Source organism: Neltuma alba, unplaced genomic scaffold, assembly GCF_004799145.2.
Source record: "Neltuma alba isolate B1F8T4 unplaced genomic scaffold, ASM479914v2 tig00002374_pilon, whole genome shotgun sequence".
NCBI lineage: Eukaryota > Viridiplantae > Streptophyta > Magnoliopsida > Fabales > Fabaceae > Neltuma > Neltuma alba.
Window position 1 is genome coordinate 199,289 of NW_021632837.1, and position 20,391 is coordinate 219,679.

The 20,391-nt window shown below is 37.0% G+C and overlaps 2 protein-coding genes across 2 annotated transcripts; one reads left to right on the forward strand and one right to left on the reverse strand.

The window, feature by feature from the left end:
• Positions 1 to 604: 604 nt before the first annotated feature.
• LOC114724379 (protein SHI RELATED SEQUENCE 1-like) lies at positions 605 to 3,248 on the reverse strand. The gene is made up of 2 exons (XM_028910715.1): positions 1,963 to 3,248; positions 605 to 1,508 (listed from the first exon to the last, which is right to left on the reverse strand). Exons 1-2 carry the CDS (start codon positions 2,516 to 2,518, stop codon positions 1,153 to 1,155), a joined length of 912 nt encoding a protein of 303 aa, XP_028766548.1. The 5' UTR covers positions 2,519 to 3,248; the 3' UTR covers positions 605 to 1,152.
• Positions 3,249 to 12,695: 9,447 nt separating this feature from the next.
• On the forward strand, positions 12,696 to 14,956 carry LOC114722956 (S-type anion channel SLAH4-like). The gene is made up of 2 exons (XM_028909079.1): positions 12,696 to 13,620; positions 14,499 to 14,956. The coding sequence occupies exons 1-2, from the start codon at positions 12,712 to 12,714 to the stop codon at positions 14,772 to 14,774; spliced, it is 1,185 nt and encodes a 394-aa protein (XP_028764912.1). The 5' UTR covers positions 12,696 to 12,711; the 3' UTR covers positions 14,775 to 14,956.
• Positions 14,957 to 20,391: the final 5,435 nt, after the last annotated feature.

A 20,391-nucleotide genomic window follows, 5' to 3' on the forward strand; every position in this document is an offset into this window, starting at 1 on the left:
AGAAGAGTTATAAATACAAAGGAACAAAAATATAGATGAAAGCGAAAGAGACTGCTACGTCTCAATCAGCTGGAGGTAGTGCAGCACATGTTATGGGCCAGTAATTATACAAAACTGGGAATTTTTTTCGTAAAGTTTCTGATTCTTCCTTGTGAACCAAAACCAGCAAACTATGAAAATATCATTAACCCTATCATATCATATATTGTACCCTCCCCTATATCATTGGTGGCAGCCGACGCTTGTATGCATATATACATGCATCACATGCACATACTTTCAGAAGCATTAAACATTATCGGCTAAAGAACCCGTTTTCCAACTCTAGCATATGGGAGTCACATCCATGGATGTCTATTCAAGTGGCTAAATTTTATTGTTTCTCAGACAAGTGGTTGGTGTAAATGCTTGTTGTAATTCCCCATTTATACGTAACATAATTATACAGATTTCAAAGGAGAAAAAGGGTATCGAAACTGAGCATCTGCGTCCAGCAGTTTCACTTATGGTACTGGACTGGGACGCCCACTTTGCCATTTAATATTTGCCAATGCATGGGAGACAAAGTAAAGATGGGCAATGCCGTGACCTTTCTCCCCATAAATCGTGCAAAAAGAGGATATATAAATATATAGGGTTTCGATTAAAATTCTATTGCTAGCTTAGCCAAACACGAAACCTATATCGATCCGGCAAGTAAACGGATAAACGGGAAAAGCGGCTTCGAGTTCAGCACCAACCAGAAAGCTTACTTGATAAAAACCCAGAAAAAGAAAAATACTACCCATGAAGAAATCAAATCAGCTGCATAACATAATGCACACATACCCAAATGCTGCCAAGAAAATCCATGACGAATCCAAATACTCTAGAATTGAAAAGTAAGCCATCGATAATATCAAAATAACAATAACTGAAATCCTGAATTGCGACATTCGGACGAAGACAAAACTTCCCCCATTTCATGCATTCTGAATCGTCCTCAATCATTTTTAAAATCCCTAACTCTTCCTTCTAGTTAAAGATATGAGTATACTCCATGACCACCACAGTCAATAATAGTTCCGAGTGTTGATGGCAAGAGAGAGGACTTGTTTCATTAATAAATGCAACACTTCATTATGAGTTCCCGGAGATAGGAGAGTCACGTGTTTAGGACCTTGGAGGTGGGAAGAATTGCGTACCAGCCATGAAGGCACTGAGCGGAGCCGGGTATAGTGAAGATGAATCAAATGGGTTGGCGCTGGTAATAGCCGTGTTCGTGGTGGTCGACGCGGTTATGAGATTTAATTGTTGAGCTTCAGCTCCGCCGGAGGAGCTCTCGCCACCTGTGGTGTAAGCACCTTCAGGGCCTTGGTCATACAGAATTCCCTTGAAAAGGTGACCACCGATGTTCACAGCCGTTTGATACGCGTACTGGTCCTCTGGACTGTCCATCGCGCTTACTCTCACACACCGAAACACAGCCGGAGAGTTCACCTCTGGTGGGAATTGCCCCAGCTCCAACCCTAGACAACACAAATCAACGCAACGGAATCATGGTTAAGCAAAAGAAACTAGATATCGTTACCTCTCCCGTTTTCACTTATTTGAGAGGCGTGTGGTTTGTCTCTTAAAGAGAGTGGCAACGAAACATGTTGAAAGTCTAAAGGATTTGAAGGAATTTTCGTCAATTTTACTTGAAAACAGTGGTGGAAAGGAAAATAGGAAAGAGAAAGAAAAAGCAAGCGAAGACCGCGACTATGGAGCGGAATCTACGGTTTTCCCAGTGAAATCATATGGCATCAGTTAGGTGTAGAGTGATAGAAGGCTTGTTTTTCAAGATCTCGGGGCATTTTTCATTAGCTATATCATTCCTCAAGACTTGAATTCAAACCACAATTCCGCACCCAATATTTTCTTTCTAATAGTTATGTTTTGCCCCCTCTATTTCTCTAAGTATTGTGCCCGACAAATTTTCACCTGTTGTGGCAATTGGCATTAACGGAGCGCAGGCAAGAGAGCCTGAAGCTTGACCATCTCTGTGTCGTTTCGAATAATCTCCCCTAAATTGTTGGTCCTGCTGCTGCTGTTGCTGCAACGCAGCGAGTTGTTGCTGTCGTTCACGGCGTTTAGCTGCGGGAACCCAAGTGCTCTTGACGTGGGTCTGGCACTGAAACCCTCGGCTCTTACAGCAAGTCCTGCATCTGAGATGTGCACAGTCCTTCTTAGCCTGGTTCCCACAATCCTGACAGTTCATGCCACCTCCTAGGCCTCCAGACCTCATCACCGTGAATCCGAACCTCGTAGAGTCGTCAGAGACGACGTCGTCGTTGGAGGAGCTTCTGCGACTAGGACCCGCCCCAAAAGAGTAGTAGTTGTTCAAGTTGTGATGCGGCTGATAAGACTGTGGCCATATCTCCAATCCTTTGCTGTAGATCTCCTCGTTCCTGAACAAGAATAAGCTGCTACTGTTGTTGTTATCTGGTTTTTCTTCTTCTTGTCTGTTCTGTGGGCCTAGAGAGAAGAACCCAGCCATTTGTTGCACCCACAAGCTGAAACAGTGTCCAATTGAGGCATACAATCCATAGCAGAGAAGTCTCCCCGAATCTTAAAATAATTTTCAAAGATCAGTACAGCTGTAATATTTGGGTTGGAAGGGAGGGAATGGGTTTGATCTGTGGTTGGTTGGTTAATATTTGACCCGGATGCTTTTTGCAGTTTTGTGTTTTTTTCCCCTCGCCGCTTCTGACTGTTTAGGGGTTGTGGTGGGGGCGTCCCAAGTCTCAAGTATGATCTTCTGGCTCTGGTCGTAGTTGGGATTTTTGCAGCTTTTGAAGAGAAACTGCAGTTCAAAAGACAGAATTAAAGAAAATTAAGGATAAAAAGGACGGAGAATAGGGAGGGGAAGGTAGCGTTGGTGTTGCCCAATTCTGTTCGCTGTTGGAAGCAATTATAGCACGGAATTAGAGCCTCTGCTACGCCGCCATGGTAACTGCACCCATCCACTCTACTATACAATTTACAAACTCTCATTTATGGTCACCAACCCATCCTCCTCTCTCTCCATCTCTCTCTCGCTCTCGCCCAGAGTCTCTCTGTGTAATCACTCATATATACTGGGGTCTCGTTGCTGTGGGGGGGTGGAGAGTATTGTCTCGGACTTAGACGGAATGTTGTGTTATCAATGGAGTGTGTGAGAGAGAGAGAAGGAGAGAGAATGGAGGGAGGGAGGGAGTGTGCGTGGGGGAACATGAAAATCTATCACAGGCCACTTCACTACAGTTGTCTCTCAGTTCAATTGAATCTCAGCCGGGACGCGTGAATCCCAGTCGTGTTTTGACCATCCGACGGACGCCATGGTTCCACGTGTCGGGACTAAGGCATTTCCTTATTCGTCCTTACACCGGAAAACCCGCTAGTACTTTCTCTGACCGTCCCTATAATTAAGATTGTATTCTTTCGATTTTTAACGTCTATGAAGCAATCTCCCCAGAGTGGAAAAACCAAATATGCGTCACTCACATGCACCTGCGTCGCGCATTTTCTCACGGGCGTCTCCATCGCCGCTCAAATCTCGCTTTTCATCATGACTCCCCCTGATCGGACGGCCCCCACGCCTCATAGCTATTATCACTGAGGTCATTCTACTTGCCCCTCGTTGCCTCCCTGTTTTTACTATAACTCGGAAAAACCAAATTTCTTGTGCAACTAAATGGGGTTAATCTCGGGCCTAGTGTATTTTTGCCTGACCCAGCGTCCTGTATTCTTGGGTTTTCTTTTCTTTATTCCTATTTCCTCCTCTCATGCCTCGTATTCCACTCAAAATTCTTCCAGTAATCATTATATGATTGACTCGCAATTTCGCATAAGCACTTTCTGTAGTATAATATATTACTCCATTTTTCCTTTAACGATTTAGAATTTAAAACCGTTTCTCCCACAGGTCAACACCTATACGTCAAATTCGGCTTTCTTTCACTTCACACAAGGCAGGAAATAGTCGCCTACGCGATACACGGACCCTCATTCGTTTACTTCATATTAAGCATCTGTTGACTTAATTAAAAGGGCTACATGGATTCGGGGTTTGTTGGAGCGTCGTGTGAGTGTGTGTGGAATAAGACTTTGGTTCTTTTTTTCTAATGCAGCTTGGCGTTTTCAGAGGATGTAGCCGACGAGATTATCGATGTCAGTGTTTTCTGTGGTTTTCAAAGATTCTACTACCCGTGCCCGAAGCATATTATTATAAATCGCTTCAATTTTAGACCCTACATTATGCCACATGCATCATAAACCCCTCCACAAATGTGTGATTATTACTCTCAATCACGATGATTACCATATTGAACGGTTCCCATAAATCGTTAGACCTCGTAGTTGCTTCCTTCATGATTTCTCCTCATTCATATTAACCATGGAAAAGTTGCACATCTGAAATAATTGTGTGGGTGATCAGCGTTTCCAGCCCCATGAATCACCTGTAATTCGCATGTTACTCAACACATGATGAAATTATACAGTTTGGCTACTCTCTCTGTTTCTGCACTTTTTTAAAATGAATCATGGCATAATCTTACAAATGATATTTCCGAGTATTAGTTGACCGCCCATTGCGATATGTTAATTAAATCAAACTATTTGTCTTCACAAAATTTCGCTACAACATATATACTACGTCTATTAAAACTTTGAGTTAAAATGCATCTAGCACCCTAAAATATTATTTTGAGTGCATCCAGTATCGTGAAATAATTTTTTTAGGCACGTCCAGCACTACAATATATTATTTAGTATATCCAGTACCTCAAAGTATATTTTCATCCGTGTTCAGCACTCATAAATAACTTTTGGTGCATCCAGCATCAAGACAAAAAAATAAATTCAGGATACTGGACGCACCTAAAAAATACTTCAGGATTGGATGCGCCATAAAATACTTTAGAGCTAGATACACCATAAAATACTTCGGGGTGTTAGATGCACCTTACTCCTAAAACTTTTTACTCACTTAGTCCCATTTATAAGGCGAATAGAGAAGAAAATTGTTTGTCTTGTTTATAGGGTGAGAGAAAATTTTCACGTGGATGTAAAATTTTATTCTTCATATTATTGTGTCAACTTTATTCTCATGTGATGTATTATATACTCCTCCATTCTTATTATAAGATCTATTTTTTTGAATTGGTTTGTCCCTATTTATAAGATTCTCTTTGGATTTGTCTAAACAGGTTTGTCTAGACAATAATACATTCTTACCCTTAATTAATATACTCTCTTTCATTATCTTTTTCCCATACACACACACACTCTCTCTCTCTCTTTTTTCCCTCACTCACACCTATCTATTTATAAATAAGAGCATATTTGATTTAAAAAAAAGTATATTTTTAACATATTTATTATTTTTAACTAATTTTAACAGTTTTCTTAAACCGTGTAATATAGTTAAGTAGATCTTATAATAAGAGACACAGAGAGTATTAAATAAGGATAAAATTGAAAAGTTATTACATTTTAAATGAGAATTAATAAAAGTTAATATTTTTATTGATTCGTGTGAAACATGTTAAAAGTAACTTATAAATAAAATCAAATAAGTACTGGGGGGTTTGATAACTTGTGGGAGTTCATTCAGTTTCTGCATATACTATAAGTTTTGTTGATGGAAAACTTCTAGCATTTCAACATCTATGTATAGATACACGGTGATATCGGGGTTGGTGCACGAGCATAATATATACTCCTCCGGTCCTAATTATAAGACCCAATTGACTTATTTGAGGAGATTAAGGAAGTAAGTTAAGTTGGTTATTTATAATAAATAAGTGTTGTTATTCCTAAAATATCCTTACTAATTAAGTATATTGGCTAAAACTATCATTATTAGAAGGATTATCTTGAAAAAAAATGCATAAATATAAAAGAGAAAATGGATTGGGTCTTATAATTAGGACCAAATAAAAAGTCAAATTGGGTCTTATAATAAGGACCGGAGGAGTATATATATATATATCAGATAGATTAATTGAGGTGTCTAAAAAATGAAGGTGTGGTATAATTTATTTTTATCGCATCAAGGATAATGTGTCCATATTCATGACATTGTGTTTACATGCATGAATAATAAACGCAACAGTCAAGGATGCACACAAGATGTCCTGACAGTGATGAATTTGTAGAAAAAGCTCCTGGCTGTCAATACCCATATAGGTCCTAATTAACCCCGCGTCGGGACATAACAGTAAAAATATATATTAAGCACAAACAGTAGCTAAAACAAAACGAAGAAGAGGAGAACATGCATGCATGACTTTCCACTTGAAACTAATTATAATATTGTCACATTGGGAAAAATATTGACCGGATCCGGACCCATTACATTGAAGGCAGTGTGTTGGCACAGTGTAGGTAACCAAAGAGACAGAGTTGTTGTTTCTGATTATGAGGTGGTGGACGCCGAATTTCTAGAAGTAAAGGGTGGCAACGAACAGTAACAATAGGAGGCAGAGAAGTATAACGTGGAAGAGAAGTTGGGAAATGGTCAATTTATAATAAGGAGCAAATCAACACCTCCGAGCTAGCTGTCAAGGTAGAAAGCGAGAGGCACGTCACAGAAAACGAGTACCAGAAGTAGTAGTAGTATTAGAGCGGGATTGTTGTGTTAAGGAATCCATCAAATTAAAGAGTGAACCAATAAGTACGTCACGTGAGCCCGCCCCGAGCCTATCTAATTCAAAACCCCCACTAATAATTGGCTCTCTATTATACAAAACAGGTAAGGACGCCACCTCAGCTGCCGCGCTGCTTGCTGCCCGTACGCTGTCCTTCGCAGTCTTCTTTCTCCCCAATAATCCCCATTCATTGCTCATTATTTTAATTGGATTCTTAATTCGTAATTAGGGGCCCGAGAAAACAAATCTACCTCCCCCTGCCGTTGGACTCTCCAACATGCTACTGATTAACCTTATCTTTTCCTTCAACCATCATTGACTTCTTCATATCGGAATTCTCGAATAATCCAACACTCACCAATTCGTATTATCTGTATGATTGGGCCAATTAGTGGATGGCCGAAATGGAAATAATGATGCGCGCAATCGTTGTGATCGGTGCCTCCCCTCCTCATACGTCTGAGTCCTCGAGACTGGTCAAACTGGCCTTTTTTGGACTTTTCCCAGTCAAATGTATCCCGAAAGCAAACAAGAGGTTTGGTTGGACTCGATGAATTTAATGAGCACGTCTCAATTAAATCGAATCATGAACGCGGTGAAAAAATGCATGATACTACTCATCGCTAATTGGCCGTTAGGGTTTAGTTGGGAATTGAATTATAATGCTAGGTGCACTTGAGTCTCGAAATTGGTGTGTGATGCATGGTTCATTATGGGAGTGGCATGAGAATTGATAAGACTTGACCTTGCCTTTTTAATTTTTCAAATTTCGAGCAGCGGCTTCCCTGCCTTCTCCCCCAATCGGGTCATAGATCATGATTGAAATTTAGACCAATTCCATGGTCGGTTTGGGCTGGCCCAATTTTACAGCTTATTTTAATGAGCCATCATTGTCCAGTGCTTTTCCAGGACTACGCTCACTCTGGTCTCTGGTGGTGTTTGATGCGGCTCTACGTACCACGGGCCCTCGAGTTGGTGCTCCTCCTTGGTGCCACAAGTTTTTGGTAGCTTGAGACCTACAAATCTAATTACACCAGTTGTGTAACTAGAGGGCCAATATATTTGTAACTTCACATATATGGAGCTTCTCTGTTGTTTATTCTGTTTATTTTTATTTAATATGACTATTAAATTGATTTGGCTACAAGTATTCTGGGAGCCACGGAAACAGCTCCCCTGAGAACGTTTATTTACGTTCACAATGCATGTCCCTATATTTCATTTATGTTTTGTTTTTTGCCCCTCAACCCCTTCCCCCCATCTCTGAGAGAGAAAAGGCGTCCGTCCTTAATAAGTGGGACTTCAGACCACGTTTCTACTTTTTTGGGCCGGTGGAGGCTTTTTCCCCTAAATTTCGTCCCCATATTTGCAGCTGTCTCTCGAGAAGCGTCGGTTGTTTTGTGTATGGTCCAAGGCATATACATATTTCATGCACACTGTGAGGGAGCGAACGGTGAATGCAATTATTAAGGTTGCTGAATGAGTGATGCTTAATTTGGTCGGCCTCCCCATCCCCTCTCTGCTTTCCTCTCTCGAGCCCTGCGCTTCTTTCTTCCCTCTTCCCTAATCCCTCTCCCGCTCTTTTCCGCTCCCTCCTCTCTCATTCCATTTCCTTTTTAGTATTCCAACAGTTTAATTTCAACTTTTAGCTTCTGATCATATCTCATTTTATCCTTTTTTTTTTTTTTTTCCTTAGCCCTTTTCATTTTCCCCTCTGGTTATTATTTTATCATTATATTTTCACTCCTCTTTATCCCGTCTGCTCATTTCTGCTTCTGTCTTTATAGTTTGTACCCCAGGACAACCAAAGAACCCCCCCCCCCCCCCAAAAAAAGAGAGAAGAAGAAAGAAAAAGAAAAAGATTGGAGCATACTTCGTCCATTGCTATAAGATCAAATTTTTTTAATTAGTTTGTTCTTTTTATAAGATCTCTTTGGGTTTATCTAAACAATCAATATATTTTTATTCACTTTATCTTTAATTAATCCTCTCTCTCGTTATCATTTTTTTCATGCTTTCTCTTCTATTTTTTTCCTCATTCACACCTATCCACTTACAAATAAGGATATTTTGAGAGAAAAAAAGTACATTGTTATATTTATTATTTTTAACTAATTTTAACTAATTTTTAAAATCTTGTAATATAGTTAATTAAGTGAACCTCATGATAAGATAAGGAATGGTGGTGAGAGTAATAGAGTGTGAAAATGAACAACACGCTGAAATGACCCAACCAAATGTGAAAGTGTACTCAAATCATGATGGCTGCTCAGATTTAGGTGCAGACATAGTTTTATGTTTATCTTATAGGTCTCTCTTTTAACTCCACAACTTGCACCCTGCAGTCTACCTGTCATCATGTCTCGTGCCAGCCAACAATTCCTTATTCACCAATTAATTTGGCCCATTTCCCTTTTTTCTTTAAGGAAAAAATACTTTCGTCTTTCAATTCCATCAAAAGACAGGAAGAACTTTAAGTCCCCTTCCCCTCCTTTTTCTTTATTTTGTTTCAAAAAAAAAAATCCTTTGTTTGTTTAACTACGAACAAAATTCTACAGCCATACATACCTAAGTAGGGACCGTCGCAGGTACCGAAACCTCGTAGACACGAGTTTTATGCTTGTCCTTTCCTTAAAAAGGAAAACGAATCATGATGAATGTGTTTTCAAAGGGTTCCACTCTTACCCAGCATAAATGGCTAATTCCCTCCTCTCTTTTCTTTTCAGCCCATCATCAGAAATGTCTCCGATGCATATCACAACTGGCCGTATATCCTTTTCCACCAACCTTTATTACAACTTTAACACAAGCGATCAATGTACAAAATTCGAAATTCTCATAGACACTGTATTTCTCAGGTTGTTAATACTGTTAGTTAATGTTTCACATTTATAAATAATCCACAACCTGTATTATCCATTTACAGTTAATCATGTAAATGTGATGTTTCAGCAGCATTCTTTTGTGGTGTTGGAATCGTATAATTCCCCAAAATAAGAAAGAGTCAGGGTTCAAGCACAGTAACCCGAAGAAAGCAAAAGATTTTAAAGAAACAGCTGAATGGTAGAAACACACGGTTAATTACTGGCACCAGAGGACATTTATAATGTGAGAATAGATGCATGCTTAGATCACCAAAGGACACGCAGGCCCAGGTAGAAAGTTTGGGTCGTTCTTACTATGGCCCAAACCATGGCCCACTTTTAGTTTGAGTAGATGCTGAAGAGGGTCCCGTTGCCTTCAGTTGTTGTTCCGTATTCATTGCAAGATGCTGGTGCATGCTGTCTCATAGAACTGAAATCCTAATTTCCTCGACATGGGGAAAAAAAAAAATTCTTGGGATTTAATCCCACTTTGATTTAGTTTTTTTCCCCGTTAGGCTTGGCCCTCTTATGTACCAAAAAAAAAATCCTCGACATAACTCCCGATGTTTCATCAACAAAAATGTTTTTATAATTGGAGAAATCACAAATAAAGACTCTCCAATATGTAAAATAACAGATAGGTCACCTAAATAAGTGAAATTACTCATAAGGACCCGGTTTCAAATTGTAATTATGAAATCATGGCCAAATTACCAAAATACCCCTATTTAATTTTTTTTTTTTAAAAGAAAGCCACTGCCTCACCGGAACCGGCGCCGAAGCTCTGGCGGCCGCTTCCGGCGGCCTTCCTTTGTTTTTTTTTGCAACTGCTTTTTTTTTTTTAAATAGTGGGGGAAGTGAGGTTGGGGGGATTTGATCCCCCAACCTAATGCTTCCCAAAATAAAGAATGACCATTGAGCCAACAAATTTTTGTTAGCATTAGGATGCAAAAAAAAAAAAAATTAACTCATTTACTCTTGTTCCAGGTGATAATAACAATACATTTGGAAATAACAAGTTCTGATTGTAAAATAACACGTCTAGAATAAAAATTTAACAATATGTTTTTTTTTATAACAATAATTTTGTTGCAGGTAATAACAACAATACATTTAAAAATAACAAGTTCTGATTATAAAATAACAAGTTTGGGATTAAAATTTAACAACACGTTTTTTTTTATAACAACACACTTTGTTTCAAGTGATAATAAAAATACATTTAAAAATAACAAGTTGTGATTATAAGATAACAAGTTTGGGATTAAAATTTAACAACACGTTTTTTTTATAACAACACACTTTGTTTCAGGTGATAACAACAATACATTTAGAAATAATAAGTTTTGATTGTAAAATAACAAGTATGGAATTAAAATTTAACAGCACCTTTTTTTTATAACAATTAATTATTTTATACTTTTGGAAAATAAATTATTTATAACTTATAAAAAGTACTTGTAATCTATTTAATTTGCTAAAAAAATAATTTTTATCTCCAATTTATAATCAGAACTTGAAGTATAATTTTTTATAGATTAAAAATACTTTTTTATTGTTCAAATTTATAAATAAAATTTAGGGAAAATGACAACACACTTTTTAATTTTTTTTTAAAATTTTTGTAATCTATATATCTATACAGCTTATTATAAATCAAACTACTTCTTATAAATTATAAATAGTACAATTTATTGTGGATTAAAAATACTTTTTGACTGCTTAAATTTATAAATGAAATTTATCTCTAATTTATAATTAAAAATACTATTTATCTCTAATTTATAATTAAAAATACTATTTTATTCTTTAAATATAAAAACTATTTTTAATATTTAAAGAATGAAATAATATAAAATTTATACTATGATTAATAGATTAAAAATGCCTAATTATAAATACTTTATAATTTATAAAAAGTAGTTTGATTTATAATGAGTTGTATAGATATACAGATTAAAAAGTATTTTTTAGAGAAATAAATATATTAAAAATATTTTTATAAGTTATAAATAATTTATTTTTTAAAAGTATAAAATAATTAATTGTTATAAAAAAATGTGTCGTTAAATTTTAATCCCATACTTGTTATCTTATAATCAAAACTTGTTATTTTCAAATGTATTGTTATTATCACTTGAAACAAAGTGTGTTGTTATAAAAAAAGACGTGTTATTAAATTTTAATCCCAAACTTGTTATTTTATAATCAGAATTTGTTATTTTTAAATGTATTGTTGTTATTATCTGCAACAAAATTTATTGTTATAAAAAAACATATTGTTAAATTTTTATTCCATACGTGTTATTTTACAATTAGAACTTGTTATTTACAAATGTATTGTTGTTATCACCTGGAACAAGAGTAAATAAGTTAACTTATATTTTTTTTGCATCATAATGGTAACAAAAATTTGTTGGCTCAATGGTCATTCCTTATTTTGTGAAGCATTAGGTTGGGGGATCAAATCCCCCCAACCTCACTTCCCCCACTATTTTAAAAAAAACAGTTGCAAAAAAAAAAAAACAAAGGAAGGCCGTCGGGGTCCGGCCGCCGACAGTGGGTGGAAGCGGCCGCCGGAGCTCCGGCACCAGTGGCCGGATTCCGGTGAGGCAGCGGCTTTCTTTTAAAAAAAAAAATTAAAGAGGGGTATTTTGGTAATTTGGCCATGATTTCATAATTACAATTTGTGACCGGTCTTTGTGAGTAATTTCACTTATTTAGGTGACCTATCTATTATTTTGCATATTGGAGGGTCTTTATTTGTGATTTCCCTTTATAATTCCTGAACTATAGGCAAGAAAGAGAAAGAAGGCTTTTGAAGATCAACGCTAGCTAGCCTGAGAAATGCCTAACTGGTGTGCTGTGCCGAAGAAAACCTGTACCCAGAAAACGATGTATAATATAAATATTCACAAAAAATGCATGAATCATTCGTGGATTGTACAAAGGACGAGAACAACGTACGTAATCCCCTCCCTGTACAGCAAACAGATCCCACCCAAGAAACGACTATTTTACTTTCTTCATTGAAATATTGGTCATTTCGGCTTTTTCAATACGCCCTCTTTCCTCAATCCCCTTCTTAGCTTGCCCTATAAAAACCCATAGCATATGGACCGGGAAAAGCGCGCTCATAACCTCGCTTGTATACGGGTCTGATATAGTCTCCTCTTAGCCATCGATCAGCACCAATGGCTTCGTGTGAGATCGAGCTTGTAATAGACACATCCACCACCAACCCCACCGTCGTTACCGACACCGGCCATGATGATAATGATGCTCATAGTGACGAGTCCCTCATGATGATGATCGCAAAGCGCTCGTTAATACTGTCCCTAAATTCCATCCTAACCAAACTTCATGCAGGTTATTTCAGAATAAGCCTCTCCCTTGGTGGCCAGGCTCTGCTGTGGAAGACCTTTACAGAACCAGCAGACCATGACACGGCCGGCATCCTAGGGCACGTGGGCAACATTTTCCATCCCACCGCTTTCCTCGTACTATGGTCTTTCTCACTCTTTGTGCTCGTCTTACTCTCTATTCTTTACCTGTTGAGGTGCTTGTTTTACTTTAAGATGGTAAAGGCAGAGTTCTTGCACCATGTAGGCGTTAACTATCTCTTCGCTCCCTGGATCTCTTGGCTTCTATTGCTTCAATCGGCTCCGGGCCTGGCTCCCGAGACGCTGCCTTATTTGGTTCTCTGGTGGGTCTTCTCGGTGCCGGTAGTGCTGCTTGACGTGAAAATCTACGGTCAGTGGTTCACCAAGGGGAAGAGGTTTTTGTCCACCGGGGCGAACCCTACAAGCCAGTTATCGGTGATAGGGAACTTGGTTGGGGCACGAGCTGCGGCTCACATGGGGTGGAGAGAGAGTGCGGTTTGCTTGTTTTCGCTGGGCATGGTTCATTATTTGGTGCTTTTTGTGACGCTTTATCAGCGCCTTTCCGGTGGAGATCGCCTTCCGGTGCTGTTAAGGCCGGTTTTCTTCTTGTTCTTTGCTGCTCCGGGCGTCGCTAGCTTGGCCTGGGAATCCATTGTCGGCGGTTTTGATACTGCTTCCAAGATGCTCTTCTTTCTATCCCTTTTCCTCTTCACGTCCCTGGTAATTAACTGCTCAAACACTTTCTTTCTTTGTTTTAAATTTCACCTCTCTTTTATTATTTTATCGAATATCTATATATTCATATAAAATATAAAAATAAACTACATAAAAAGCAGTTCCGTTTATAATATTTATAACGATATATATAGGCCCACACATTTTAGTTTAATTTGAGTTATTTTATGGTCAGAGAAAATGACCCGCTTCTGGAAGTTTCCCTCGAGGACAAATGACTTCTAACCAGTACTTATGTGGATGCATGCAAGTCTTGCCCTCCAAAAAGTGACGGAATCTTTTCAATATAATCTTTATTAAGAAACTTGCTTTTGTTTTTTCAAGGGGCTGGGCCTGGAAACGTTTGATTCGGGGGATATATTGTGCAAGGAATTCATTCTATTCAAAGATCACATACAGTGATATAATCAAGGCCAGTTCTGAATCGAAGGAAATTGGTGGCTAGTGATAAAGGTTTTATAAAGAATGCAGAGCACGTGAAGATCATTAAATTTCAATTACTATACAGATCCACACATATATACACACGCACGCACGCACGCACGAAGTCAATCTATCTGGTGATGATTTTGCTTAAATGAATTGAAGTAAAAACATAGAAAGTCAGCAATTGTGGTCTGCTGATAAAATAATTTTCAATGACTGTATAAGTCATCATCTAAGAAGCATTTCACATGGGAGGCGCTTAATTATTCTGGACTTTCGGAGCACTTCGTTTTGGCATCAATGGATAAAATATTAATTCAGCAGTCTGCTTTTATTAGTCTATTAATTAACGTCGTAGACTCCTGAATGTTGTGGTCAAATATATAACATAACAATTGAAAGAATAATAAGAAGACGTTGGCTTGTGTGTTGAACAGATATGCAGGCCAATGCTGTTCAGGAGGTCAATGAGGAGATTCAACGTGGCATGGTGGGCATATTCGTTTCCGGTGACGGTGCTGGCGATTGCGGCGACGGAGTATGCATATGAAGTGAAGGGAATGATCGCTAACTCGTTGACACTTATTCTGTCGGCTCTTTCGGTGTTGGTGTCCTTTGCCCTCACGCTCTTCACTCTCCTCAACTCTAAGATGCTTCTCCCTGATAATGACCCCATCGCTAGTCTGCTTCTTCACTTGCCAGTATCCCACTGACCCCCACCCCCGCCTCTATTCCTTATTTCTTTTCTTTTCTTTTCTTTTCTTTTCCTGGTTCATTACATGTATACGTATATGTGAGTGTGTATGTATGGTGCATTTTTTCTGTTGTCTCTGTGATCCACATATATTCCTATACATTATTCCATCAGTAAATGCGATTTACTCGCTTGGAAAAATAAAGTCCATGTACTGTCATTTATCAGAGCCCTGTTGGCAACGTCGATCTGGATCGGTTAACACGTTATGTATTGACAATATCACAAGAGACGCTTTTATAACGCTAAAAAGTAAAAACGATCCTTTCGTTGCAAGAAACAAGAAAATTAATATTCTTAGTTAATTTTATCACGCCTCATAGTCAGATCCGTTTATTCTGCGATGCTTACGTACGTCTAAACAGAGATATGTTAGCGTGAAATGAGATGATCAATCAATTTATCAATATAAGATCTATATGCATGTCACCTAAAAGAATATATTGTTTCGTGAGTTATAATAAATAGGATAATTTATTTTAAATACTACCTCCATCCGAATTATAAAACTCTGTTTATAGTCTGCAAACGAAGTCTTATAATTAAAATTTAGAGTAGTATCTCACTAAGCAAGATCCCTCCCCTCTCAGGCTCTCTCAACCAAACAATATAATAAAGGCCCATGGTCCAACCATTCAAAATTGCATGTGTTATCAATGCATGGAGATACAATATAATCAAAGGTCCAAGTTGGCGAGAGTTTATCGAGGAAAAAAACTATTTTTATACATATATACAGTTCTAATACACATACGATTTCCTGCCGACAAAAATAAGTCAACAAGTCAGCCACCCATTTTAATTTGCACTGCCTGAATGTCTTAATGGATGGATGGCAGTTGTATCTTATTCAGGGTTTGTTTGGTTCAATTATAGACTCTCTCTATATTAATGTAATAATGACTGCGAGTTTATTTGGCTTGGGTTCAAAACGTGAATAAAAATATTTTTGTGAATATATGTACAAATTAAAAAGAATAACCCTGCTTCCTTTCTATTCCAAAAATCCTCCATCCAGCTCACTGTTCCAATATTGCAATCCATTCTCAACGAATGTCAAGCTAGATCGAGAAGTGTGGACCAAGAGATCGCGTGTAATAAGAAATTCGTAGAAAGAACCAGGAGTTACAAACAGAGGCACAGAAACGGAGGGGTGCAGAATAGAAACGCAGGTCCACCAAATCAACACTGAACCATGAACGAACCGCATCAATCAAACCATCGCAGCACTTAGACAGGGAGCAATATGATCCGCCCACATCTGGGTCCTGCCGGAGATCGAAGAAACCCCGTCGTCGTCCAGCCTCAAACTGAAGCTATAACAGAGAGAGGACACCGTCATAAATCCAGATTTTTCTCAAACACGCCATGAATATTTGCAACCTGGCCATGAATGATGTGCTGGTTTTGTGTTCGGATTGCACAAAATGTTGTAATTACCTTTAGCGTTAATTACACAAGAGACGTCAACCAAACGCAGACTACGGTAATTATGAGCCTCTAATTATCATTATCGTCATATCCTGCCCCATCTAACCCATCAAGCCTTTAATCTGTTCCTTTTTAATCACTGGCTCGATAAAAAGAGCTCTGCTCATTATATTCATAGAGGATCAAACTTATAATTTCACACTTAAAAAACACTTGAGAGTTATTGAACCAGAAAGCCCCGACAACAGACATTTAACTTTATTGTTAGTAAATAGCAATTACTGTTAATGATATATATATATTTATATATGCTTGTGGTCTTGAGGATCTAATAAGAAGGTGCATGGTTCAAACTTTAATATTTTATAGATAAAAAAACACGTGGAGAAAATTAATTTTGATTGGGTCGAGTAGTACTTACATTTAATTTGTTAACCCTGCATCATATATATACATTAACAATTGTGTAAAAAATTACAAGAATGTGTATTATTCATAAATTATAAATTATGGCCAATGTAATTTACATCATACCTCATACAAAACACTGCTTATAACATAGTATTAATACGTTAATAAAACCATATCAATTTTTTTTTCTCTTTTTAAACCGACAAGTCATCTTTACATACATATACATGTAGAGGCGCACTAAAAAACGAAGGTGGCGTACGGATGCCAAGTACGAATTTGCAACCACTACGAAATACCAATTCCTTTTTTTATTTAAAAAAACGAAACTCCGTTAAGCCTCATTTCATCGTCTTGAGTACATCTAAAAGATTAATTAAACTATATTCGCTTAGACGGCCTGAGTAAGGTGTGATAGACTTGAATAACTTTAAAAATGTCTCACGCAAATCAGCAAAATTCGTTATATATAATAGAACCAAAAAGAAACCAGCCATATATGTAAATACCAACATATAAGTGTTGGTTTATCGAAGCATCGTGGTCCTTCGTGTAAAAAAAAAACAAAAGTTCCGAGGTCTTTTAGGATTTGTTAAAACAGAGAGAAAAAATGACAGAAAAATAAAAAAAAGAAAGAGTGCTGCAAGAAGACATTTAGAAAAAATGAAAAATTAATACCCTGATGTTAATTATAAGATCTCTTTTATAGATTATGAATAAAGTACTGAAGGAGGTAGTATTATTTTTAAAGATTTTTCTTATAATATCCTTCTATTTCTATTTTTCGTCTTTCCAGAACAGGATTAATGGGGGGGGGGGGGAGATTTGAGTGCCAAACCAACTGGGATCATGGGATGAATGTTCCCATCAGGATTAGAAACCTTTTAAATATAGAGATGTTTCCATCATGCAGAATAGGTTCCTGTGGTGTTACCTACCATGATGCAATTTGTCTGTTTATTTTCTGTGCTTTATTTTATGTGCATATGTATATTACTTTTATGAATGCGCGGCAACCTGCAATTTTCAGAGAGCAGCCACATGTGGAATCGTCTTCAGAATGGCGTCAGCGTAGGATCAGGGAAACGGTATTCTTGAAAGTTGAAGCCTTCCACTGGGCCAAAGTCTCCCGTATTAATTTGATTTCATGTGCATTAATTTAAGCAGGGCCTTTACCTAATTCGTCCTCCTGAGTTTAAATTGAAATATCGTTTTCGTATCTAATCGCCTTTCCTTTATCAGATCAAGCAACTATGCATCTCGGCAGGTCATTTTTATTTGTTTATGAATCCTGACTGTTGGAAACGTTTGCAGACACTGAAAGTTCCATCAGTTTCGGATTAAAATATCAGAGTCCTAATTGGATACAGCCCAGAATTATTAATTCTTTAATAAATAGATAATAAAGAAGAGCAAATTGTGTGGAGAATAGCAAATAACCATAAAAACAGGACAAATTGGCCCCGGCGTTGATTATTCCCTTGAATTGATGGGCAAATCACAGAGCATCGTTGAGTTAACATCTATTCGGATTAAATTTATGAGGGCCAAATCTAGATAAAATTAGGTATATCAAAAATCAAAGGGATTAGGTAGGGCTCTATATGACTTTTACCCGGGATGCAGATAAACTCCGGCCTTTCTTATTGTTTTTAAAGAAAGCTTAACCGCAGGGGACAAGACGTGTCGCCCTCAAAATTTGTCCGCTATGTATGGCCAGAGAAAAAGGGCTGCAGAAAAAAACATTCAACTACCTTGAGATTTTTTCTTTTCTTTTCTTAAAAAAATCGAGATAATATTTTAAGATGATAAAGCAAATCAGAACCAAAAAAACCTCCAGAAGTCAAGTTATAAGATTAAATATATTACGATGGTAATGTTGGTGCGTAACGTATATTCATTTGACCTTTGAAAGATAAGTTTATGATTAAAATAATACTGAGAAAAAACCTAGGAGAACAATGGAGAGAGGATTCTGGAAACGTCATCGATCCTAGAAAATATCTTAAAACGACAGCCTCACTCACCGCTTGTCCATCTAACAACTTGTTTCAGCGTCTTCTGTTTTCCTTCAATAGCAGCGTCCGATGATCCCAGGCTGATGGATTTGGAGGAAAGTTGAACATTGAACCTCGATTGCACGTCAGCATATAATCTTACGTAGTAATAATAAAAATGTCAAAACACTCTAGATACACAAGACTCATTTTATAATATAAATTATATTATAAAATAAATTTTATATTTAGCACGGTAATACTATAAGATAAATATAGCCAATTACTAAACGGGGTGCGGTATGTACGCCAACATCTCGTGCGAAAGGCCAAGGACCCAGGATGGAAAGCGATGGTCTCGGTTAACGGGCTATAGACTTGATGGGTGGGTAACCCGTATAGTGCTACGGCTGAAAGCCCAGTGTATTTTCCTTCGCGGGTTATCGTTTTCTTCGTGTGATTACTGGGTCCAAGCCTCAACACGATTTGTGCTTGTGGCTTCTGGGCTTCTCGCCAGGCGGAGACAAAGAAAAAGCCTCCCTCGTTATTTTAAATCCGTTACGAGCATCGCGATAGTTAACATTTGGTGGTAATATTGTTAATAGTTTTTTATATAATTTTTCAAGCTAGTCGGATAAATAAGATTTATTGTTCTCATTGTTAAAGAATATTTATACTACCTCCAGTCTTTAATATAAAAATTAATTGACTAATTTGAGTTGATTAAGAAAACTAGTTAAGTTAGTTATTTATAATAAATAAGTTTTTTTTAAAAAACATTCTTGTTAATTAAGTTTGTTGGTTAGAACTACTATTATTACTAAGAATACATTGAAAAAAAAAGATAAATATGAGAGACAAAGTGGATTGAGATCTTATATTTATGATCAAAATAAAAGTCAAACGATATCTTATATTAACGATTGAATGTAGTACTCCATCCGTTCCTTATTATAAGAGACGAATAACCGAATTACGTTGATAAAAAAGCAGTTAAAATTAGTTAAGAACAATTAATGTGTGAAAAATATAATTTTTTTCCAAAAATGCCTTCATTAATAAGGAGAGAGAGCATGAGAGAGAACAATTAAATTATTGAAAGAAAAAGAAGTGGGAGGAAGAGAGTGCGTGAATTGGAGACAATAAATATGAGTAAAATAGGAAATCAACACAAAAAAATAGAGATAACTTTTAAGTGTCTCTTATATATAGGAACATGCCATAAGCATCAAATGTCTCCTATAATAAGGAACTGAGGGAGTACTTTTTTAATATTTGTCATTTTAAGATTTAGAGATTTTGGGAATATTAACTTTCATCAAATTAATTATTTTACAAAAAATCAATTTAAATATAAATTACATTACATTATTTTTATCATAATTTAACTAAGCCAAGACGTAAGACTTCTAGAACATTATTACTAATTATTTTGATTATTTTAAAGCCTCTCAAATTGTCTTGCATTGAGGCCTAAAAGAATCAGTCATACTGCAAATATATTCCAATGGAGCAGTTCAGTCACTAAGAAAGGTGCAGTTTAATTTTGATGCAGTATTTTTTTTCTCGCCAAATACAATCTATACCTTTCAAACATAAAATTAATGAATACATAATTATATTAATGAGTTGGCTCAAAATTGATGCGTCAGAATGTTCTCTTATCAATATCAACATAGTCAGTCAATATACTCCATCTAACAGTGATATAAATAGGGAAACTTTTAACCGTGCTTT

Excerpts from the sequence above, each read along its gene's own strand:
- LOC114722956 (XM_028909079.1), top strand. The coding sequence starts at position 12,712 with ATGGCTTCGTGTGAGATCGAGCTTGTAATAGACACATCCACCACCAAC. Across the intron at positions 13,621-14,498 it reads TTTTCCTCTTCACGTCCCTG|ATATGCAGGCCAATGCTGTT; the intron begins GTAATTAACTGC and ends TGTGTTGAACAG.
- LOC114724379 (XM_028910715.1), bottom strand. The coding sequence starts at position 2,518 with ATGGCTGGGTTCTTCTCTCTAGGCCCACAGAACAGACAAGAAGAAGAA. Across the intron at positions 1,509-1,962 it reads AATGCCAATTGCCACAACAG|GGTTGGAGCTGGGGCAATTC; the intron begins GTGAAAATTTGT and ends TGTGTTGTCTAG.